This window comes from Lactuca sativa, chromosome 8, assembly GCF_002870075.4.
Source record: "Lactuca sativa cultivar Salinas chromosome 8, Lsat_Salinas_v11, whole genome shotgun sequence".
Lineage (NCBI taxonomy): Eukaryota > Viridiplantae > Streptophyta > Magnoliopsida > Asterales > Asteraceae > Lactuca > Lactuca sativa.
The window spans coordinates 17,220,331-17,246,796 of NC_056630.2; the positions used below are offsets into that span (position 1 = coordinate 17,220,331).

The 26,466-nt window shown below is 33.2% G+C and overlaps 2 protein-coding genes across 2 annotated transcripts; one reads left to right on the forward strand and one right to left on the reverse strand.

The window, feature by feature from the left end:
• Window positions 1-304: 304 nt before the first annotated feature.
• On the reverse strand, window positions 305-11,804 carry LOC111919698 (clathrin heavy chain 1). The gene is made up of 30 exons (XM_023915276.3): window positions 11,528-11,804; window positions 10,802-11,006; window positions 9,950-10,038; window positions 9,774-9,852; window positions 9,536-9,663; window positions 9,330-9,428; window positions 9,094-9,202; window positions 8,925-9,004; window positions 8,621-8,848; window positions 8,478-8,543; window positions 8,179-8,295; window positions 7,876-8,073; window positions 7,649-7,765; window positions 7,467-7,526; window positions 7,250-7,336; window positions 7,077-7,160; window positions 6,867-7,001; window positions 6,725-6,787; window positions 6,543-6,647; window positions 5,931-6,043; window positions 5,607-5,859; window positions 5,388-5,524; window positions 5,016-5,294; window positions 3,926-4,928; window positions 2,390-2,875; window positions 2,135-2,305; window positions 1,421-1,606; window positions 1,197-1,319; window positions 987-1,097; window positions 305-901 (listed from the first exon to the last, which is right to left on the reverse strand). The coding sequence occupies exons 1-30, from the start codon at window positions 11,570-11,572 to the stop codon at window positions 749-751; spliced, it is 5,109 nt and encodes a 1,702-aa protein (XP_023771044.1). The 5' UTR covers window positions 11,573-11,804; the 3' UTR covers window positions 305-748.
• A 3,668-nt stretch (window positions 11,805-15,472) lies between these two features.
• LOC111919773 (protein FAR1-RELATED SEQUENCE 5-like) lies at window positions 15,473-17,575 on the forward strand. Its single transcript, XM_023915366.1, has 5 exons — window positions 15,473-15,596; window positions 15,734-16,193; window positions 16,308-16,628; window positions 16,711-16,861; window positions 17,195-17,575. Exons 1-5 carry the CDS (start codon window positions 15,473-15,475, stop codon window positions 17,573-17,575), a joined length of 1,437 nt encoding a protein of 478 aa, XP_023771134.1.
• Window positions 17,576-26,466: the final 8,891 nt, after the last annotated feature.

The window sequence follows — 26,466 nt, forward strand, 5'->3', positions numbered from 1 at the left end:
GAAAGGTCCCACAAACATACAGGTAGTTATTGTGGTTAGGTATGAATGGTTATTGTCATTACTGACAAAGAAGTCTCCCGATTCTGAATCTGAAACTAGACTATCCGACCCCATCTCAACTCTTTTGCTTTATGAATAAAGTTAGATTCTCTATTATTCTCTACTTTGAAGTTGACAAGAAAACTCTACTTTTAGAAAAACTAAAGTCTCAACATAGAATTAAAGCAATTAAGTAGAGAAAAAAAAATTAGGTGGTATTAAGTTTTATAGTCTCAACTCTCAAGTCTTAATAAAGAAAAAAGAATAGAATCCCAAAAGAAAACAGATAATATGAAAGTCTTGACAGAGGGGAGAAATACATGGTGAAATCAGAAAAGAAAGTGAAAGCATACAAAAAGACAAAGTAGTAGTAGCATATACATGATACATCCTTCTATGGAAATGGAATGGAATCCTCAACCCCTTTGTTGTTTTGGTACACAATTGACAATTGACAATACATAATCATAATCATACTCATACTCATAATGCTTGCTGCTGCTGCTGCCCTACCACCTGCAAAAAATTGCCTCGGCTATGGCTCTTCTCTATCCAAAGAATATTACAAGAAAAACTTATCCACACGAACACAAACACACACACCAATCAATCTTTATCTTTATTATTCTTCTTTTAACCAACGACAACACAAGAAAGAAACTCCCTCTACCACCAACTAACTGGAACTCTTCTTTCAGTGTTGACCAAATCAATAGGATCCCATTTGTGGCATTCCAAATGGAGGCATTGGTGGCATTCCCATTCCCATTCCACCCATTGGCGGTGGTGGTTGACCATATCCACCACCCCCCATACCAGGCGGGGCAGGTAGAGCAAGTGGCAGTAGCTGGGCATACATGTTCTGCAACCATGTCATGTCAGTAATCCATCTCTTCTTTAATTTATTATATAATAAATCCATTTAAAAAATATATTAAAGAAAATACCTGCTGCTTGATGACATCCTGCTCTTCATTCTCCTTGGCTTTATTTTCCTTCACTGCCTCTATCTTGTCCTTGATTAACTCGTCAACTTTCCCGGTATATTCACGAATAAACTATGCAACAAAACACAAAAAAAACAAATAAATAAATAAATAGAAAAATAAAATCTCTCACCAGTCACCTCATTTAGATAAAGTGTACAGAATTATTACCTGAAGCAGATATGGGAAGGCAAAATCAATCATGTTGTTCAACCAGGCCAGCTCAAGTGCAACATCTGCACGGATTAGATCATAACAAACAAACAGACAAGAAGCAAAGCATTCTTTCTTTCCCTGCACAACAAATAAAGTACTATTACTGCTTGCTTTACTAAAATATAATATAAATTAAAAAGAAACAATATTTAGTAAAATACACAGAGTCATAGACGTACCTGTTCAATGAAATACACGAGCAACTCTTCTGCAAGCTCACGATCCCCAGATTGTGATGCAGTCTCCATGGCATCTTTGTACACTTTGTCTTTCTTGGACAATGCAATGGATTGTTTCCATCTACCTGCCTTCTTGTAGATGTATGCAGCAACTCGCCTCATCTCAAGAAGCTCGTGTTTCTCAATCTGCCCAAAAATCAAAATCAGTAATTTACACTTTTTGCCCCTGAATTTTGCAAATTTGGTCCCACAAAGTTATCTCTTGCAACTTTGGTCCTAACTTGAAGTTTTCGTCCCTGTTCCAAGACAGTGACTATATTTTTGGGACCAACATCGTTACCAAAAATTCAAAAAACTATTCTTTTGGAACCAAAACTGCAAAACCCAACTATACTCAGGGTCCAAAAATAGTAGTATTTTTTTTCCTTGGAACACCGACCAAAAACGTTACAAGAACCTCAAAACCAACTTTTTTCAACCAAAATTGCAAAAATCAACTATACACAGGGGCCAAAAACAGCAATTTTACTTGGAACAAGGACCGAAATAGCAAAAGAACTTTTTCGGACCAAAGTTGCAAAAATCAGCTATTCTCAGGGACCAAAAATAGCATTTTTTTTCCTTGGAACAGGACCAAAAACGTTAATGTGGACCAAAATTGCAAAGAGAAGTTTTTCGGATAAAAAAGAAGAAATTGCAGTTGAATGAAGTAACCTTTTGAGCAAGGCCGATCTGGTCAAAGTTATCATGCAAATCAATAGATTCACGCAATCTATCATAGTCTTCCTCCTCAACATATATTTCATTCAATGCCTCGTTAACAGCCGAAACATTATTGCTCTGAACTGCAACCATGTAAGGTTTCACAAGATGAAGGTGTCCAGCCTGTAAAAAGCACAAGTCAAAAACAATACACCAATTTATGACCATTTGAAAAATAATAATGATTATATGATTATGAATACAAACCTTGCGCATAATGTCAACGACACGAGTATGGTCAACACGAAGTGCAAGGACATTGAGAACATCATTGATAAGATCCGGATGCTCTTGTAGGTAAAAGTGAACAGCCTTATAATAAAGCTCAACATTTGCAACTTTAACTACAATATCCTTGAACTGCATATGGTCCCAAGCATCTGGAGAATGATTCATGACAGTGGTTGCAGCATTATCAAACTCATCATACTGAATATACAAATATGTGAGTTCCTTCCAGTGTTGTTGTTCATCACAAGCACGGATTAGCTTTGGGATGTTGAGACGTGTTGAGAAGAGCTTGATATGTTCCATGAGTTTCTCGTAACGGTATCTTGCGTAAAGAACACCTAATTCAGTGAAGATGCCCATGTGAGCACGTTCCAAACCTAGACCACTTTCCATTAGAGATATTAGCTCATTGAAGCATCCTCTGTTTTGGTAGTATTCACTCACCTCTTCCAAATCATCCACCTAAAAAATTCACCAAAAAAAATAACTTCCATTAATATCAAAACAAAACATACGCCCATATATACTACCCCACAACATCATGCCAGCATGTCTTGCATCATTTTAGACTAGTGTTGGTGAGTAGTGCAGCAATGAATTTGGTGTTTTCCTATATAACTGCACCATTTTTTTTTCACAGTTTGCTCCATTCAACTTTGAATGTTATGTATTTTTTGTTTATTTAGTAGTATAATGATATTTAGCGGTAATACTTGATCATCTATAGAAAACCTACTCCAATACAAAACCTCGAATATCTTTTTAAGTTTACGTGTAATATGTGTTTAAGTGTATGTGTAATAATTCTATAAAGGCATGTATAATACTTATTTAAAATTTAAATGTGTGTAATAAACATAATTTCTTATTTAATAAAATGTTTGTTATATGGATAATCACAAAAGGGACCACTTTATAATGTGATATAACAAAACAGCCACCTTTTTAACCAATATCACAAAACGACCACCAATTTCGCAACAGGTCAGTTGCGGAATTCCAAAAAATGAGAAATTACCTTTTACTGACAAAAGGCTGCTAAAAAAAATTAAATAAAAACACTTTTTATGAACAAACTCACAACTATATGAACAATTTCGCAATTATAATTTGCTAAATAGGATTTTTCTTTTTTAGTGGTAGGGAGCACTTGTGAAATTTACAGCTGCCCAGTTGCGCAGTTGGTTGTTATTTTGTGCTATTGGACAAAAAAGGTGATTGATTTGTTAAAAATATCACATCACAAAGCAATCATTTGTGTTATTATCCCTTGTTTTAATAGTATGACAGTAAAGTCAAAATTAATTAGATATGAATGATTATTTTGGCTATAATGTCTAATAATATAATATATAATCTATAAAAGTATTATATAAATAAAAGGTATGAGTTAATTTTGTAAAAAGTGAATAAATAAAAGGGTATTATTGAAATTGTATATAGGTTAGAAAAAAGGAATATACTTATAGTTTTTAAAATTGTGTGATGAAGGAGAAGGATAAAAAATGTGACCTGGACAATAATATTGAGGCCGCAAATCTGAGCCAATCGGAACTCCTCGGCATCAACACAAGCAAAGCAAACTTCTTTCCATGTCTTTGAACTATTGGCTTTACGAGCAGCATCAACAGCACCTTGAAACTGTTGAAGCCTTACAAGTGTGACAGCGAGCTTAGCCCAGTTGGAAATGAAAGCATATATGATCTTGGCAGCTTCATATAAAGCTTCATCAAACAAGCGATCACCAACGTTTTGAAGGTTAGCAACATTAGGCATGAGGATGAACTCTTCAATGTCACTCAATCTATCAATTTTCGCATACGCATATATAAGTTCACTGTCCACCCTGGGCTCTTTCGTCTTTTGTCTAACCATGAGTAAATATTTCACCAGATCATGGTAGCATTCAGTGTCCTCAGAAGCACGAATAACATCTAAAAATTGGGTGGCATCATCAGCACGAATGAACGACTCGATCGCCTCGCTGACTAGACCTTCTCTCAGCTGGGCTTTCGCCACCTGGCTCCATACAGCGTCTTCTTCAACACGGAAAGCAAACTCAACAGCACGTGGAATACTTTGGATGTTTTCTAACAGAACATTCACTGCTTGCACGTTTAAGTTGAATTTTTTGAATATCGCGTATGCTTCTTCATAGAGCTGTGCTTCTACAGCGACTTCTCCAACTGCGGGTCCATCAAAGTTGTCTAGACGATTGATGTAGTCCATGACGCGTGATGGATCGGCTTTAATGGCTGTTAAGATGAGAAGGTTTTGAAGGTTGAAGTTTCCACTGAAAGCAGAGTTTTGAAGAACGATTTTCTCGAGTAGCTCGATTAGCTCGTGGGGGAGATCGGCTGTCATGAAAGCTTTCACAGCTGCTGACACTTGCTCGGGGCTTTTGCTTTCAGGTAAGGCTGTAGAGACAACTTGATCGATGAGCTGGCGTCTGTATTCGTTCTCAGGGTTGAGAACCTTCTCCCATAGATCCGCATCCATTCTCTCCACAACATATCTATAAAACAAAAATAGATATTATTAGTTAACAAGTCCTCAGAAACATCTATTTGTTTAAAGAAACAAATGATAACAAGTTAAGTACCTGGCTTGCAACTTGAAGAGAGAATTCTTGTTTGTGACATTGACGAGTTCTTCATCACACTGGCCTCTGCGGTATGCAACAACAGCAAGCGTAGGGTCACGCTTCTCACAGTACTTACCCACAACACGTGAATCGTAATAGGGGTTGGTGGTGAGGAAGTGCTCTGGATTGTTATTGCTATCTATGATGATTTTACCCAAAGCATTGTGGACATGAACATCTTGGCTTCCTTCACTCACAAGATGCTCTAAAAACTGAGTAAGCAACCGTAGCCGGTTCCTGGAAACCCGCGAATAAACAATAATATAAGGATTCAAACCGGAATAGAAGACACAAGAAAGTGGATATAAGGAACAAGAGAAGATTGCAGACCTCTTTTCACATTCATCCACAAGGGGCTCAACTGGAAGCAAAGAACGAACAGATAGAATCAAGCCTTTGATGAAATCTTCAGGGCACTCATCATCTAGAAGCTGCCCTACAACTAAAGGAGCATTCCCAGGGTTGACCTATACAGATATATCATAAACACTCTCAGACACACAAACTTTTTGCAAAAACTTATAGATGAACAGAAAAGATTCTCTATACCTTCTGAACATAACCTTCAATGTAGCGGAGCATGTTGTTGGTGTAAAGATAGTGGGTGAGATCTGGGACAAAGCCAAAGCGATCACACACATTGATCAATGGCCTTGCATCTGGAAGCTTGGCTTCCATTAGAAAGTTTTTGGCCTTCTCAGCATCATAAAAGTTTGATTCTCTTGTTACACGCTCGACCTCCTTAATTTGCCCAGTTTTTGCAGCAGCCTCGATGTACTTAAAGTGGATATCAGGATCCTCGCTGTCACATTGACATTAGTTAGGGTAAAGTAAGAGTTTTGCATATATAAGTGTCATTTTTAACCAGCTTACCTGGAGCTCAAATACGACCCCAAAAAGAAGTATAGACCTTCATATGATTTAAATTGCTCAAAGAGTTTGATACATGCTTCAACACCTAGCTGTTCACAGTATTCTTTGGCAACCTACCGTTCATACAATTGTCAGTAAATTGGTCAACCATTTCTGCTACCTTTATTTGACTTCAGACTTTGACCTTTTACATAGAATTTAGGGAGGTTTTTCTTTTCTTTTTTTTCATTTAAGTTATGGGCAAAGTAGCTGAATGAGTAATGATGTCTGTCTAGATCATGTGTTATAAGGTCTGTTTCTTTTTTAGACTGAATAAAGCACCATAATAAGACCATATGACCATTTAACCCTTGAATTCCAAAAAACAAACATCACAATACTCATCAACTTAAAGTGAGAGGAGTTAGTAGGAAAAAAGAAGGGGAAATAGGTATAGAGTTGATGTCTTAAATCTTAATACATTATACCAGGTTTTTGTCTTAACACATTAAGTCAGTCTGTCCAGATTAAGTCAAACAGAAACAGCCATGTATAGCTAGCTGTACAGATTAAGTGTTCAATAGATTTTGCACATTATATAAAAAAGAAACAGCCTTTAGAGTTACTATTTACCTGCACAATTATCTGAAGGTTTCCCCTAAGATTGACAAGTAAAAGATCCTTCATGCACTCCAACGCCCACTCCTTTGATAGTGTCCCAAAAAATTCCACAAGAGACTGAAAATAAAAGACAGTCAAGTTCTACTCCAGATAACCTCACAATGTGAAGTACATGAGTCTAGCAATAGACAAACCTGTGGCTCAATTGCATGAGTATTGACAATAACACGTTTGATATCTGGTAGTTCACTGTAATGCTGCAGAAAGCACAAAGTTTGAATCAAGCAGATGACGTATATTCATGGGAAACAGAGAAGTTTCTGGAAATTAGCGAACCTGAAGGGCTCGAACAAAAAGACCTGCTTTCTCACAAAGTTGAGCGATGCGAGGACGATCATAGTGACTGAACATACCATTTGCTAATATCGCATCAGCAACATTAGGAAATGTCACGAGATTGATTTCAAGAACCTATAGAAACTAGAATTTTTAGAGAATGACTTCTACAGTTAGATGGCTGAAGTTTATTAGACTCAGTGAATTTACCTTAGTTTGCAAGTGAGCATGTTCTGGCAGATTGGGCTTAAGGACATCCAAGAGGAAAGCTGTTGCCTCGCGTATTAAGTTCCTCTAAACAGATTGAATTTAGAAAATTAGCATTTTAAACTGTTTTTCATAATTGGCGAATGTAGACAGGTTATAAGTTTTAGTTAAAATACCTGGAGGAAAAGATCTGTTATTGTGTTGTAATCAACTGGACAACCTCCCTCCATTTGGGACATCATCAAAGCAAAATTAACAGCCCCCTACAGAAAGCAACACAAAGTAATTAATCATAATTGCATGAAACCAATTCCAATTTTTAAACATTAAGAACGGCAATTTGAGCACTGAAATAACATGTAAGTTTATTATTCACTGAATAATTTATAGTACCTGAGGATCTGATCGAAGAATTGTTTGCAGAAGGAATAAATAATCAGGTGTATACCCAACCTGCACAATATCAGGCATACTTATAAGATAACATATGACAGTAAGAAGTGTAATAAACCCACCCACTTGAGATAAATTTCTACCAGAACACCAAAAATTACCGCAGTAAAAGTTACACCTACCTGCTTGGAGTAAATCAGAATTTTGTCAAACTCCCTCCGCTCAGCAAAAGCTGCAACAACTTTTGGCGTCGCTCTTGCTTTGATGTAAATTTTCAGTGCAAGATCATTATCCACAGTCTACAGGTAAACAAGGAAAACAAGTGTTAATTGTGGAAGATGTGCAGTAAAAAACGAGAACAGTTGGTTTATGCAAACAACCCAAAAGCATCAAATTTCATGTTTTATACCTTCACAAGATCTCCAAGCTCCTCACTGCATTCCAGCTTGTCCTCAGCCAACCAGTTCTCCAGAAGATTCTTCTTGTTCTGATTGACAACAAGACGAGAAAGCTCCAACGATTCAAACGCATTTAGCTTCCCTTTAGTTAGAAGGGTCCCAAAATACTGCAACAGTGGTGGTGTTTGTCCAGCTTGCACAGGTACACTCTGCATATGACACATATGGTGGTTAAAAAAGGTCAAAATGGAACTCCATAAAGGTTAACATCCAGAATAAGTAAGATGATACTATTACTTAAGAGAAGTAGACACCTGAAATTTTGCAACTGTATCTGGTGTACGCAGAATGCCTTGAGGAGATTCTGCAGCAAGTTCAGCAGCTTCTTTGTACTTGGTCTGAGCAAACAATTCTTGAAATCGTTGAACAACCTGGGATAAAAAGTCAATCAGTCAAAATGAGCTGCGGAAAATATCATAACTTTACTTTCTCTAAACTACAGACAGTGCTACAAACATGAAAAAACTTATGGTAACATATATTTTCAATCTACTTCCAAAGTTGGTTAAAGAAACAGAAGAGTCATTTGAAAGACAAAAAGTAAAAGATTTACCAAATTCTCTGCACCAGGAAGATTTCCTCTTTTGGCAAGATTCACAGCAAGCTCCAAGTTGTTCAACTGTAAAAACATGTTGGTTTCATCAGAACAAAGAAAATGATGCATGCATCATGGACGGATGAAGGTTTTATGCTTACTTGTCCACTGACAAAAGGCACGATTGTTGACTCATTTACAGTGGCGAGTAAGACCTGGCCACGTCTATTGACAGCATAGAAGCCTCCAACTGATGAAGCTTCAGAGGTAAGGAAAATTGGGTCTGGGCTAATTCTATTCCTATATACTGCAGTAGCCGTTTCAAGGTCATACACAAATAGAAGTCCCAGCTTGGTAATTACATAGATCAAACTATATTTGTGGGATATCTGCAAAGTCAGCAATTGATATGTTAGTTAACAATGCAACTTCCTATTTCAAAACACAAAATGACTGACAGTTTACCTGCATGGCAACTGGAAAATCATCTTGAAAGTCGGGAGGAAAGAAAAGATCTGCTTGCTTCTTAGTGAATGAGGGTTTTCCTTCATGTATAGAAACAAGAAGCATTAGCTTTTATAAAGAAGAATTAAGAAACCTAAAAATGAATGAAAATAATGTGTTGAGAATAAACCTGGTTGGGCACCAAGCTCAATGACATGAAGCTTTGAAGTAACTTGTCCAGCATTAGAGCTTTTTGTTGCAAAAGAAATAAGAATCGAAGGATTCTCATTGCCAGGAACCTGTTGGAAGGCATATAAATATGTTATCGTTAGTTTGTTACTAATGCAACCGACTTAGATGGAAGGCAATAAAAAAGAGAGGAACCCATTTTAACTATGGTACTAACAGAAGAGGAAAGATTTGTACCTTGAAAGAGGCAAACGATGCTGCGTGTGCTTCAAGAGCTTGACTGCGCTGCTGATCAACAGAAAAAAGCTGCATGTTTCCTTTTACTAGCTGAGGTCTCTGCTCAAATCATAATGGTAGGAGGGTTAGGTATTATTAAAGCTGGAAATTCTGGTCAGCAATTTACCATAGGTGGTGCTACATGCTCTATACTAACAAATACAAACCTCTGGTGAGCCAGGGGCAATTCCAATCAACACCAACCATTTCTCAGATGGATCACATCTGTAGTTGATTATCTGATTGTTTGATAGATTAGCTGTTCTGTCAAACATCTTTGTAGGTTCAGAATCACCTGTAAAGAAAAGAACGCATCAGCTTCACAAAATATAACCTTCAGATTATACACCAAATGGAGAGAAAAAATGAAGCAGTGTCAATTCAGGGAAAATGATGGCAATGTACCCTCAATTGACCAATGATATACTGAGGTTTGGGTGACCATGCCCAACATCTTGGGGGTAATCCACTTCCAAAAGACGACCTGGAGAAGAAAGTATGATAAGATCATGTAAAACGTCAAAATTAGCAAACAAAATGAAAAGACCGAAAATCATTAATTAAAGCTTTATTGATGTTACCTGCTCAGGCATCTGATGGGACTTCATTTTGGCTTTCATCTCAATATTGAATATTTGTAAGTGGTCCTGAGTAGTTCCCGGCAGTTGAGCTTCAAGAAAATCACACCATCCATTAGGTATACAAGTAGAAACAGGCCTAGCTATCTCTCTGAGAACCTTCATATTAGTCTTATGTGTTCTTGGTACATTATGTTTATGTTGTAAAGTATTGATGATTTTAAACATCACATGGTAAATGGAGGACAAAGCAAAGCTGGTGTATTCCAAGTCTTCTACTACCATTACTTTTTTCAAATCCAGCAAACTTTTTGGTACTTTTTAGACTAATCCAGTATGTTGTGAGTATGAGGGCCTCATGCTCCGAGCAAAAAAATCAATAGCTTAATAGATGCAAACTTCTATCAAAAGCATGAAGAGAATTTCGAGAGCAGTGAACATTGAATTGGAGATCAATATTACCAAAAAATCTAAGGTCCGCAAGTAACTTTGCAAGAATAGTGGGACCAAAATTGTAAATCCTAGTACACTATGCAGCCAAAAGGTTCAATATGGATCAAACAATAAATTGTACCCTGCCCATCCTACAAAAAGTTCCAGGATATTTTGTTTTGAGTTGTCCAGAAGTAAATGCAACACTTCGTTTTTGAACCAATATGAAAAATTTATTTAGTCGTCCTCATTTCAGGATAGCAAAGATCATAGTTATAACTGATTTTGGTCAACAATACTTGCTCAAACTAAAACCTAAAAGTTAGTTTCAGACATTCTTAAGTTTGACTAATAGTCGAACAATAATACATTATAACTACTGCAAATCCAGTTGTCACAACTTCAACGGTACCAAGGAAGTACCTTTTAAAGCCAGTATCCTAGAAACAGGATTCATAAGAGCTGAGTCAGCAGTAATTGGTCTCCTCAGTGGCTGCATAGGCATGCTCATATCGATAATCACCACACTATTCTGAGGAGATGTTTCTCGGACACAAATGAACTTATCTGACTCCATTGTAACATTGGTAAACGTGATAAACTGGGGATTGATTCCTACGCTGGGCAACTGCAGCAACAACACATAAGTCAAACCCATTAGAACAATGCAGGCATAGCCAATGATTAAGAAACTTATAAATTGTTATATCCCACGGATCTAAAATAATCAATTAAAAACAAATCTGCTTATCTAACAAATCTAAGCAATAGGAGAGTAGATAAGCTAGCAAAGTTGATCACTTCAAATCAAATTAACACTAACCGAAACTCTATAGGTAGCTAAAACGATAGAATAGCGCTAAATTGAGCTACGCTTATAATATTAAAGTGGAAATTTATTCTTATACAACAATAATAGGCTTCGAAGAAATACAGTAAACATATATCCTCTAATTTACCAAATCTATACAATATGAGAGTAGAGAAGCACCAAAATTTAATTTCGGATTTCAATTAACCCTAGATAACTCAAACATATAACGAAAACGATAAAATCATGTAAATTGAGCTAGGTTGTGGACAATACAAGTGTGATCTATTCATCTATGTGCATATAATAAAACTAGGTTTTCGGGGAGATTCACATACCGTGAGTGCCTCTTTCATAGTAATTGGAGCGTTAGCGGCCGCCATGGTGATGGCGAAAGAGATCAAAACGACAGCAGATCAGATGTAGATATGATCTATGAGATACTTGATTTGATTGAATCGCCGGCAAACGAATTCCGGCCTACCGGACAAACAGACGCTCGGCGATCTCCCAGAGGTGATAGATCTAGAGAGAAGAAGAAAAAGAAGAGAGAGAGAGAGAGAGAGAGAGAGTATGTGGAGTCTGGTTCTTCTAACAGCCGAAGACTTGGAAAAACACAAAGCAAGAAAGAATTCGAAATAAAAATAGAGCGGAGAGAGAGAGAGTGAAGAGAAACAAAATGAAAATTACAGCTTTTTCTCCTTTTTTTCTAATAAATTTTAGAACAACCTTGTATTATGTTCGACTTACAAAAATACCCTCAACATATATTTTATGGTTGTTAAAAAATTTCTATGGAATGATAAATTTTATTTTTATGTTGTTCTCATAATAATTGTAATGATTTATTAGACCATGGGGTATACATAGCATGAGGGTTTTATGTACCGAAGGAATAGCAACGACCGTGCACACTACTATGAACGTCTCGTATTGCTAACTGGGGACACGATTGTGGCACCATGTGTGTATACCACATCCAATCAATTTGTTTATTTATGTTCCTCTTTGTTCGTCTCTCTTCTTTCTATCCACCACGATCATGACCTCATGTTGTAAGTATATCAATAAGTCAACATTGATGTGGAAGGAGATGATGGTGAGGTGAAAAACAACATATTACTTGGTGTGTCCTCTATATTTGATGGCCTTTACCAGTGGAACCAAATCAACATGTAAGAAAATAAAATTATAAGCATAATGTTTTCATCAATATGCTTAATTTAGAAGTAGCTCCGTCATAAACTAAACAAAAAAAAATAAAACTATTGTATATAAACAAAAATGAAACTATTATATATAAACAAAAAAATACATATATATTATTATTGTCATCTCTCCAAAACGAGTAACAAACTATTATATATAAACAAAAAATAAAAGTATTGTATGGTTCTTTTTTAAACGCAGCTCTAGGGATGAGATTGTAAATTTTTAATAGTCTAAAGGGTAATATGGTCATTACATGTTAACCTATTTTTGTCAAGTTGTCGGAATCTCTCTATCCTCTCTCTCTCTCTCTCTCTCTCTCTTTCTCTCTCTCTCTCTCACGTATCCTTCTTCCTCTCACTCTCTAAATACAAATTTCAAACCTTTAAACCCTAATTGAGTCGTCACCACCATACACTTCCAAAACCATCATCACAACCTTCATCTTGAGATTCCATACTTGCGAACAGATTTTAATCAGAAAGTATTGTTCTCGATTTTTCTTAAATGTGCTACTGTGAAGGTCTCGATGAATGGAGAAAATCAAGAGGCCCGAGGTGTTGAATCAATTTCCATGGCATCGCTTGTTCAAAATGATCAATCACCTTTGATTCTTGCATCCTCTTTCTGCGGCTGCTACTATAAGCCACCTATTTGGGTTTGAAGGGACCACTTGCGAGCCAAGGAATAGGACTTCATGTAGGAGGATTATAGGATCTCAGTGGCAAGATTGCGACGAAGGACCATCCAAGTAGGCTCGTACGAGGCTGAGGTGATGTTGAGAGTCGCCAAGGTGTTAGGATGGAGACGCCTGAGTCTCTCTGGATGAGTAGTTGGTGGGCGAGATCTTGGTTGTCGACGAAGATGAGGTGACAATAACCAATAGAAAGAATGATCAGTGGTCCATATTTTAATTTAAGATTTCGATTTTTTTTTCAGATTTGTGATCGAAGTGTTGGATCTTTTGTGAAATATGAAGATGTTGTAAGACTATATTTTACTGCATCTGCGATTCTTCATAATGCATCACTAGGTAACTCAAATTTCTTTTTTTCAACTCTTTTTTCCTTCCCGCATCTTGCCTTGGTTACGTTATTAAACTTGCGAAAATCTTGGTGAACCTGATAATGAATTGTGAACATTTGATTGTTGGTTGTATTTTTTATGGAAATTTGAAGTGATTTTATTGATATTGTATGGCCTGATCAATAATTAAATAACGAGAAGTGTGAATCTTGGGTGACCTAATTTTGATTTCACCGATCAGGAGGTGTGCCTATGGTGAGGATTTTGTGCACTATTCTTGGCACAACACCTGTTCGACCAAATGCTTCAATGACTATGTTTGAATAAGTGTGATTGGTTTATAAATTGATCGTGATTTTTGTTTTGTAATTTATGATTATGTCGCTCATTTATTTCAGGGAAAGTTCATGGTCCCAGTTTGATTGAACCAAGAGGTCATAATAGCTCATTAGATTCAACTCCATGCTCCTTAATCATTACAAGCTTCTGAATCTTGTTAGTGTTAAAGATTCAAATGAAAAGGATCCAGATCAAGATATTAAAAAAGTAGAGTTTATATTTTTTTCAATCCTATTCAATTATGAATATGTTAAAATTCATTAATGATTATGAAATTGAGATAAAATTAATAGATTTTATTTCATCATTGTTAATTATTTATGATTTTCAGCTCTATTCAATTTATTCATCAGTGTTAATACATGATTATACATGATTTTAGTTATCATCATACATGAATAAATCTCTATTCATTATAAGGTTTATGTTAAAAACTAAAAAAAAATTTCATAATCATTTTGTTGGGAAATACCGGTCAATTGAAAACGTTAGGAGTAAAATATTGCACTTTTATATATGTGATTTCAACAAAAATGAAAGATATAGGGGCTACGTTTTCCTTTCCCTACCATCAAAAGACAAACATACATTCATTTGTGAATCAGTGAAGATGTATACACAACTTTATTATCTATTTTTTTTAATTATCTTTGAACTTGATTATGCAGGTGTGACCCCAAGAATAACAATGATCACATGTGCCCTTTTTTGTTTTTGTGTGTGCCGGTAGCAACAAGAAAAATTACAGCAAACTGGATTTTTTATCTTCTTTAGTCATTTGTGATTACAACTAAACTATATTCTTTTATCTTTACATGCATTTTCCTTTATTCATTAATGATTTCAGGTGTATTTGTTTTCTATATTTGTAAATGTACTTTATACGTTTATGATTACGACTAAATTGAGTTTTTATTCTTAGTTATTTATTTTTTATGGTGCTTTACTCATTCCATCTTTTATTGTTGTATATAATCTTTCACAATTAACATAATCAGATCAAATAAAATTATTCAAAAAATTAATTTAATGTATGTTTTCATTTATTTATGAATACAAATGAAAAAAAAATGTTTTTTCAATCTTTATTCATATAATATCTGATGAATGATAAATTATAAAAAATGACTTTGTTAACAAAAATTAATAAAAAATATTTTTGTCATATATTAATAAAAAATAAAATAAAAATAGGCTAATCTATTATTTTAAGTAATTGTAATTAATATTGCTAAAATTTAGGAGATTAAGATTTGCTATAATTTAAATTAAATATGCAATTAATAATATACCTTTGTAAAATGATTGGTTCAGAACTGTTCCCGCGTTCTCAACCTTTTTGATGTTCTCATTTGATGATTTCCATATATATATATATATATATATATATATATATATATATATATATATATATATATATATATATATATATATAAGTAGGTTCATTTAAAAACATAGATTAGTGTGAATACGTGAGGACGATTTACAGCCAATCAATATTTATCATTTAAAAAAATAAGTAAATTTATTTTTAAGGGTAAGCATGTAATTTTACACAAAAGTCAATCAAGTAATTAAAACAAATAGCCTAAAAATACGTTGATTGATCTTTCCATAATCCACAAATGAAACTCACCTACTAATCATTTTGTTATATCAGTCATATCATTCATCGTTTTGAAAAATATTTTATTATTCTATTGATCCAAATGGATTTTCATACAGAAGACGGCGATTACAACGATGATTTATATTCAATGCAGGATGGAATAGATCATACTTTTGGTGATAGTCTGTTCGATGACCAACATCATGGAATTGATAAAAATCCAAGTTTAATTTCTTACAAATTTCCGTATATCATGATAAGAATCCAGGTTTAATTTATTACAGTTTTTCGTAAATGTTAACTTCCATTTACTAAATTTCGATAGTATATTTTATGTTAATTCATCATTGTTTATTTTTAGTAGAAGATTGTTATATTTATGATTATATTGATCTAGATGCAAACGTTTTAGGTGATATTTCAATTGAAGACAAGACATTGGGTGTATTTGATGATAATCAATCTAATGATAATCATCAGCATGTGATTATTAATGGAAAACAGTATTGGATTCCAAAGGCCCCTGATGAAGTTAAGCCAAAACTTAAAGGTCATTACAGGTCCTATGAAGATATAACAGATATGTATTACAAGTATGCTCTTGCAGCAAGTTTTGATGTTAGAAAAACGACAAATGGGAAAAATGGGCATGGTATTATTAGATTGAGATACCTCGTGTGTAACAGACAAGGTCTTCCTAATACAGGTCATGTTGATACATTGAACCCAAACAGAAGTAAGATAAAAAGAAAGACTGATAGTCGAAGGACTGGATGCAATGCTTGTATCAGATTTAGGATGATAAAAGGAAGCTCTACATGGTTGCTATATGAGTTTGTAGAGGAACATAATCATGAGCTTATGTCTCAAGACGACATATTGTTTTCCCGACACCACAGACAGCTTAATTCATGACAAAAATCGTTCATTATTAGTCTTTCTAATCAGAACGTTTGTGCCACCCAAGCTCACAGGCTATTTACTGCTATTAATGGTGGATACAATATTATTGGAGGCACTGTTGATGATTTTAAAATTTTGATGAGGGATCTTAATTGCTTTATAGGTGGAACTGATGCTCAAATGTTAGTCGATAAGATGACAAACAGAACAAAAAATGTTCCTAATTTTTCATTCGATTTCAGAGTAGAAAATAAGCAACTCAACGCTATGTTTTGGGCTGACGAGACCTCAAAGATAAATTATAAAGAATTTGGTGATGTTGTCTCCTTTGATGCCACATTCCGAACAAACAGGTTATGTATTTTTTATGTTTATGTTTTTTGTTTTAATTTTAAGTCTTTTAAAATTTTCAATGTAAATTTTACCACTTTTTAGGTATGACATGGTATTTGTTCCTTTCACTGGAATCGACAATCACAAAAAGTGTGTTACTTTTGGTGCTGGATTGCATAGCAAAGAGGATATCGACTCATACACATGGTTGTTGAAATCTTTTCTTAAAGCCTTTGGTAAACAACCAATATTGGTGTTATCTAATGAAGACCCGCGATGAAAAACGCTATAGCCAATGTTTTCCAGAATCAATTCATAGGTTGTGTATGTGGCACATCACTTCCAAATTACCATTGAAGGTTACAAGCTTTTATTTAATAATCTCTCGGTCAACATTTTATTCATTTTGAATCACTGTTATTTTAATTTTACATTCTGAAAATAATCAATGATAGTACTTTTGTATCTCTAACATATAGTCTACACTGACTAATGTTCTATAACATTATTATCGTTTCCTTTTATACATTTTGGATTGATTCAATGATTTTGATTTTTAACACCTTCCACATTTTCTTATTGTAAGGTATCGTTGGATATTGTCAACGACGAGGAATTTAAGTTACTGTTCAACTCCTTGATATGGAATACTAAGCTTGAAGAGAAAGATTTCGAACAGGGATGGCAAGCACTATTGGATGAATATGATCTTAACGATAATACTTGGTTAAGTAGAATGTACAACTTGAGACATTCATGGATTCCTGCATTTTTCAAAAGAGTCCCTATGTCAGGTCTCATGAGAACAACATCTCGTTCTGAGAGTCAAAACTCAGTCTTTCATCAAAACACTCATTATGGATCAACTTTAGTAAACTTTATGAATTTGTTTGAATTTGCCATGGAGAAGCAACGTTATACTCAATCCTCTTTGGACTTCAAAAAAAAGACAAATTCCCTAAAATGAGAACACCATTTCCAATAGAGGGAAACGCTTCTCTATTCTACACACGTAAAGTGTTTAGACAGGTTCAGAACGAAATGTACAGGTCAATGACAGCATGTTTTTCGTTAAATCACAACATTGTTGACCATGTTCATGAGTTTCAGATAAAATAATTTAGGCCACATGGATATTCCATCTCGAATCGACCTGACTCCGATATTTTCAGTGATGATGACGATGATAATTGGGATAAGTTGCTAAAAGACTCTATATATACGGTATTATTTTTTCCCACACGAATTTTTGCATATATATCTGATTATTTTTCTATACAGGTTAAATGTGACCAGAAATAAGACACATTCATTTGTAGTTGTATGAAGTTTGAACAATTTGGGGTTCTTTGTCGCCACATTTTTACTGCAATGAAAGCCTTCAACATACAATTCATACCAGCAAAGTATCTTCTAAGGCGGTGGCAGAAGGATATTATTCCACCTGAATTGTTACGAAGATGTTTCCGGTATTCAGATTCTGATGAGAATATACAAAAAATAGCAATTGAACTATTTTCAACGGTTGACAACTGTCTCTCTTCTTTGAGCACCAACAAAAAAAAAAAGACTGGAAGAGTATTATCAAGCACTTAAGGAGTTGGAGAGCAAGTTCATGGATGGCGTTACTATGAATGAACGCCCAAACAAGTCAACAGACTTTGAAAATAGACTTGGTGTGTCGATACCCGCAGATGTTTAAATTCAAAACCCCATTGGAATTAGGAACAAAGGGTCTGGGACTAAAAAAAGGATTAAAGGTGCTCAAGAAATTGCAGTTGAAAAATCACGTTGTAAATACCGTCGTAAGGGTAACGATCATGACAAGCGAAACTGTCCTACACGAAAGGAAGATGAGAAGAACAACACATTTAAACAACATCCTGGCAAGAAGCACTAATTTTATTATCAATCTTTTTTATTTCATATTATTTTGTTTGGTTTTTTACTTCATGGTAAAACACTTTTAACATTATCAGTCAATTGTCATTTTTCAGTATTATGTTTTTATACTTTGTGTACCCTATCCATAATTTATTTTTAAATTCTATTTATTATTTGTCATTGAAATTGTTTTCAAAGCTTATCCACATATTCCTTGTTTTTTTAACCATCTCAATCCTTACAACATTATTACATGTATACAACAACCAATATATTATAAATCTCGTTATCTTATTAATAAAGTCACAAAACATTACATTCTTATGTTTTTTTTATAATTATTCATTTCAGAATTTATAAAACCAAAATTGATTACATGATACTAAGTAGACATATAATTAAGTACTACATACAAATTCAATAACGTAAAAACACTATGTTTACGTTATTATTCTGTAATGAACGTTGTATATGTTTATTGTTGAATTAATTTTAATATGAATATTAACGTTCGATTACTCATAGATTCATTAACATGTTATTAATCTATTATATCTATTATACATTTATGCATATGCATTTTCATAGTAAATTATAAAATTAGTCTTGCCTTGTAAATATTCATATATTCATTGTTGAATAATCAAAATAAAGCTGTTGATACAAAATTCATTCCAGAATTATAACATAAAAATAATGTTTTTACCTTCTCACACTATTTAATATTTTTATTTGAACTATCCCCATCTACATTATACGTATTTATAAATTTAGTTAACAAAAAAACTTTATTTTCATACATAAAATAATCATCAGATGCACTTAAAAAATATGGATTATGAATTATGTATTTGTTGATAACATCGCTTAATACCTACATCCAATAAGAATTATGTTATATATTCATTTCAAAATTTAATAAGTGAATAGTTGTTATATTATTCTAACACCAACTTTTATAGTCATTCTTTTCACAATTCATAATTCAAATTAAGTCTTATAAACTATGTTACTATAATAGGATTTTGATGGGGAAAAAATCTTTAAGTTACTCACAACATGTATTTCATTTTTACATCCATGTATTCAACAAAATACCACCACAAACCCATAGCTTTAGAAATTACATGACTCATATTTCTTATCAATGTGTGCCCTTTGCTAAGTGTCATATGTCATATATTACATATGGAATATAAGAAATATTCAGGTTCACAGTTCTAATAATAACCATTAAATAAACCATAACATAGTTTTACTTAGAATACGTCCAACACATAATAATCCTAACAAACTTACCATAATCCAAAAAACCAACATAACAAAACACTTCAAACTTCATAAACGATCAAGTTTTTCTAATACTAATAAACCTAATTAAAAAACACCATCTTCTTCACATATCATTCTACTGCAACACACCTGTGATTTCCTTCTTCTTTTCTTCAATCACCTTCATCCTTTCAAACCTATCCATTTTTTTAACAGCTGCATAATGCTTCAAGAATGTTTTTTCATAACATTAAAATCCGACATCATCAACTTATCCAGATACTTATACCTTAACCTTCCCAACATCTTTTCTTGAATTTTATTATCAACACATAGACCACAATCCCATTTATGTGCCGCTTCTCCCATGTATGTTTCCATGTGTCGCATAAGGAAAATTCCACAGTCAACACCAACTATATTCCTTTGACACTTCATTTTTATAGCCACAACTTCTTTTTTAAGTAACACATTTGCTTTTTTGTGTTCAACACTAGTCAGATAACGACAAAAGAAGCTTTTCTGCATGTCAAATTAAATAATAATTCATATTATAATAAATATATAACAACAATACTCACGATCTATATACGAATTCATTAAGTAAACAACAGATCTAACCAGGATATGTGGTCTATTCCCATATGCAGACTCGATTGTCCCAGACCTCTTGATGTGATCAAATATATAAAATGCAACCCTTTTCAAGCAAAAACCCACTAGGTAGTAACTTTCATCAACAACAATTGGTATCAAAACCTACATTTAAACAATATCAACATCAGTTCCACATACATGCATGATACCAATCATATCTAAAAACTGTAAAAAAATAACAATTCCATACCAGGTCCACTGTTTTCAAATCTGGTTTGTCTGTTATGTCATTAATCACAGCTACAAACATAATTCTGAATTTATTGTACCTTAGCTCCTCATCTACAGCTTCATCAACCATGTAATTTGTCTGTTTTATCATAACAAAATACCGACCATATTACAATTCATAGTGGAATATGACATACAACACACATCTTATTCATAAAAACTTACAATCGTATCGCATGTGAAGTACATCCTAGAGTAGGAAGCCTCAAACTTCAGTTCTTCAGTTTTATTAAGGAAAGCAGCCCACGCGTCTATTACATTGGTATACACTTTTTTTCTCATAGCTAACGTACGTGCAACTTCCAAATGCATTCCATGACCATCAACAATTTCCCATATAAATTCCCTGCCATTTAAACATAATACAATAAAAATTCCATGACAAAAAAAATCCATTTTAATTGAGTCACATTAAATGTATATTCTTACCCTTTATCTTTCCCCCAAGCTATTATGCTTTGAGCCACAACGTTTTCATCATCTTTAACCGCCTCATCCACATCTGTTATCTGATCTACATATGGTGAACCCACTAATTGTTCAAGTTTTCCCTTCCTTTTACCTTTCCCATTTTTCAACTCATCAACATGCACCATTTCTCTTTCCATAATATCTTTTCCAGTTCTTTTTTTTAGTTTGTCTTCCGCTATATATTTTTTTGTATATGTAATTACTTGCTTGCTTCCTTCTTTAACATCCATACTCTTATCTTCCTCATTCAATTGTGTTATCCTCAAATCGAACGATGGTATGTCATCTTTGCAAAAATCCTTGTTCTTTCTCATGATCCGTTCCACAATCTCATCAGACATACTCAAAAAACCAGGAGTCAGAACAACTGGACTATCCAATGATGTATTTCCTTTATATTCCAGAAAGAGCACGGAAGGTGAGTCGCACCCATCCACAATCTTTGTCTTCTCATTATTCCTCCCAGTAGATTGAACATTGCATATGGTACTACTTCCTTTCACAAAATTACTTTGCCCAGTATTGACTGCAACTTTAACGAGCGTTTTCATTGTAACTTCATTTATGGGAGAGATATTATCTACATGTTCCACATTCTTTTCATTAAAAAGTTATCGCACCTTTCGTAACCACTCTTTTACCACATCATCATTCACATCCTCTTCTAACCGCTTCTTAATTGCTTCTTCAATTTTTTCCTTATCATGACATATCCTACTATATAGCTTTTCAATTGATTCCACATCTACCTGTCATTGTAATAAAAACGAGTTACAATATCTTCTTATGTATAATATTATTTATTGCAGAAAATATGACATAAATATTAAAATAACTTACCACCTTATCCTCATCACCATTTACATCAATAGGATCCACTTCCCCAACTGCATGAAACTCCAAGGTTCCAAATTATCCATTTCTCAATCCATGCTCCTCCAACATTTCCAAATCCACTGAGTCAATCTGATTTATCAATGGCCTTGATATACGGAGATTATAGCCATTCAAAACTACTTTGTCCGCATACGTAAGCTGTAACATCAGAATTAATAAGTTACCTTATATTATTTTCATTACAGAATAAAAAAAATAAAACAAAAAGAAATACACATACTTACAAATACTTACCAGTAACAGCGTGATTGGACCTGTGTAATAACAGTTTGCGTCATTTGGCCTCCATTTGTATTTTGCCTTCTCCAAACATTCCACTATATACTTGCACCAATCAATTTTTTGAATATCTTCACACCTTGCTAATTTCTGCAGACAATTAATACGACTTGCCCCACTCATTTCTGTCTCTGCAAACGTGTTTATGAATAATGTCAAGAAATTAAGCTTGAACATGTCATCCGCCACATCCGATTGTCTAATCCTCTTCACATAGTTTCCATTATTGAACTTTCCTCCTGGATATTGACTTTTCCATGCTTCAATAACTATATCTGTTTTATCGCATTCCGCCAACTGGTTGTAGTCTAAACCTTCACTTGGCAAACCAAACATCTTTTCAGCCGTTTTCTTTGTAATAAGTATTTCCCCTTTCTTAGTCTTAATCGTGGATGTTTTTGCTCTAAATTTGTCCACCAGGTAGTAAGCTAATCTAGAAGGCATTGAATCTAACTTTATATCAAGGAATGCACCAAAACCCATTCGTCTCACCATTTCTTTCTGGTTGTATGACATTCCCTTCACCGCCATATACATTGATTTTGGGGACACACGACAACTTATTTTTTGCAACTCCTGTGTTTTGTCGTCCTCAACATCTGCATCTTCATTTTCTACAACATTCTTTCTTTTCGTTTTTCTTTTCTTCAGTCCTTTCTTCTTATCATCTTCCTTTGAAACTTCAATTTTAAGACTTTACTTTTTTTCCTACCACTTCTTCTTACATTAACATCAACATCAGCTTCACTATCTTCATAATGTTCATCTTTCCTTTTCTTTTTCTTACTTACACTAACACTTGATTCGCCTACAACAAACACGAAATAATATACGCATGATCACTATAATACTACACCAATAAGAATCACACATAATAATAGCAAATGTTTACTGCCTTGAATACTAATGTATTATGTATTGACTACTACATCAAACTGACTAATACATAATAATGTATTCTGTATTCTGTAATATGTAACGAGGCCTAAAATACATAATGTATTCTGTATTGACTAATACATCAAACTGAAAATTGATTTTATGAAATATTACATACTTTCATCAAATATTGTTAGTCATGTTAAGATTCAATTCATGCTTAGGGATAACACTACACAAATAAGAATCATGCATATTTGTTTTTTATATGTTTTCAAGTCAGAAAATTTACTATAAGTAAAATATGATGTATTGAATGATTACCTAATATGTTCTTTATTGAATACTAACTCGAATCTTAAACATAACAAAATATTACATACTAACACACATAATGTGTTAATCAAATAATGCTACTCATATTTGTTTTGTACATGCATTGCACACTGTCGCACATACTGTGCATTCTGTATTGAAGCATTACATAAGTAATTTAATCTGTGTTGAATACTAAAATAAACTATTAATTAGACAATTAATTCTCATATTAATAATTCAATAAATAATCCTATTTTTTTTAAATACTTTTACTTTGAAATACTACAAAATAACAAAAACCATAACACTAATAATACAACTTCAGTTAAAAATAATTAATATAATTAATATATGATGTATTGAATTCTTACATAATGTATTAAAAATCCAAATGTTTTCATTACTGAATACATGTGGAAGCATTGCACATTGTCGCACATACTGTGCATTCTGTATTGAAGCATTACATATGTAATGTAATCTTTATTGAATAATAAATTAAACTACTTAGTACACGATGAATTCTGTTTTGAATAATTTCATACACAATGCTTACTATTATTTTTTTTAGAGTACTTTTATTTTGAAATAATAAACAATAACACAAACGATAACACTTATAATAAAAATTCAGTTCAGATTATTTAATCTAAGACATATATGATATATTAAATTCTAAAATAATGTTATCAATATCCAAATGTTTTCACTACATAACACATGTGCAAGCATTGCATATTTTTACACAAACTGTATACTCAATTAAGAAAATTTTAGTACTAATATATACTTTCTATTAAAATATTATAGAATGTGTTCAACATTGAAAACATGTGGCTAATCATTTAATATTACTCAGATAAAATACAAAACAACATCACGCAGTCAAACAAATACAAAGCTAAAACAATATCAGTCACAGAAGAAGTACCTTTTTCAAATCTCGTTTTCACCTTCTTTTTTGCTAATGGTTCCCTGCTAAGCATCACCACACTAGAACCTCCTGCAACATATGACAATGAAAAATGGTTTAAAATCAGACTATTTATTATTTTATATATAAAACCCTTGAAAAACTAGTCATCCGTCTAATTAGATTCCATGATTCAACCACAACAAAAATCTTAACTGTACTACGATTATAATATCATTATCAACAGGACACAAATCTTCAACCACATAATTATGATACTTGTCATCTTCAACAAAACCCTAAAAAAACAGCAACAAAAATTAGGATATCGTGAATTGTCTTCTTCAACAAGAAAAACAACTAGAAACATTATCTTTCTACATTTCTAACCATTTTACGCATATTATATTTGTTTTTAAATACACAAAGCAAACAATCATCGTATTCATAACAGAAACTAATTTAAAGTTGTATTTGAACATCAATGAGCAAAACCTGAATGAATGTTCACGAAATCGTCGTCATCAAGGTTAATGGCTTCTTCAAAGGTGTTGCTGAACTTGTTGCCCTTCATTTTTGACTCTGATCGAAGAGTCCTCATTCTGTGATATGTTGAGCAATCAACTCTTTTTATATTCAACCACCGAATCAGCTTCACCAGAATCACATTCAATGTTGAAATCGGCTAATATCTTCAACAAAAATTGGACGATACGCACGGATTTGGAAGACGGATTCACCGGCGAAAATTACGAATATAGAAGCCTTTTCCTAAATTATTTAACCTAGCTTTTTACCCAAATGCCCTCAAAACCGTGTCATCCGCTAACTCATTGTATTTTCCATTTTTTTTTACCTTTTACTAAATAGGAAAATACCTAATTATCCTATCCATCTATTTAATTAATCTAATGGTTGTAAAGTGTCCTCATGTTCTCACAATAATTGGTGTTTTCACAATAACTATATATATATATATATATATATATATATATATATATATATATATATATATATATATATAACTGTTCCCGCGTTCTCAACATTTTTGGTGTTCTCATTTGATGATTTCCCTATATATATATATATATATATATATATATATATATATATATATATATATATATATATATATATATATATATATACATATATAGGTTTAGGTTATTCTATTCAAAGTAATTATTGTGTTATTGTATGCATAAATATGGGTCAATCAAATTTACTTATTTTAAGAAAGTGATTAATATATATTATTGAATTAAATATAATTGAAAAATATCATCTTAATTAATTACAAGGGTGATTTAGTCAATTAATATAAATTTAATAAGGGCAAATTGTATTTTTTTAAGGGATCATAGATTCTATTAATTTTAAAAATCCGATTTTACGAATTATAATTCTTTTAATTCGGACATTATGTCAGAATATGTTTATTAGTATATTCAAAAATAAAAATATTCTTGAACCATAAATAATAAAAATAATCTTGAACGTATTTCTTGATCATGACTTTAAAAACTTCTTGTAGAATAACAAAATTTTAAACAATCAATTGAAGAATAAAAACAAAAAATACATTATTTCTTATAGAATACGGGTAACAATTGTTAAAGAATTATATTTATTGTTAAAGAATAAAGCTAAAAAAACTTTCAAAACGGAAAAGAAAACATCAAAATCTAACAACGACACTAATACATTCTAAAAGAATAATGTTGCTCAGAATCACTTTCAATTTTGTGGTCCGTTCTTCAAGCATCAACTTCTATGGTTCCAATAAAATTGGAATTCATGATTCCATTTGTTAAGCGTGTCAGACCCAACAAATAATGGGGTACGATATACTCCAAAAGAACCCCACTATATTGCACTAAAAGGTAGTACAAGGCAAGCAGGGTCGATCCATAGGAGACACGGGATAATTAGTCTATACCTCTTTGCACAAGGTACTATGGTCACCAACAGTCAAAAGGGGGGGGGGGGGTTAGAGTGCAATGACTAAACAAACAAATTAAAAACACACTCAATCAGCTAAAGGAGTGAATTAGATT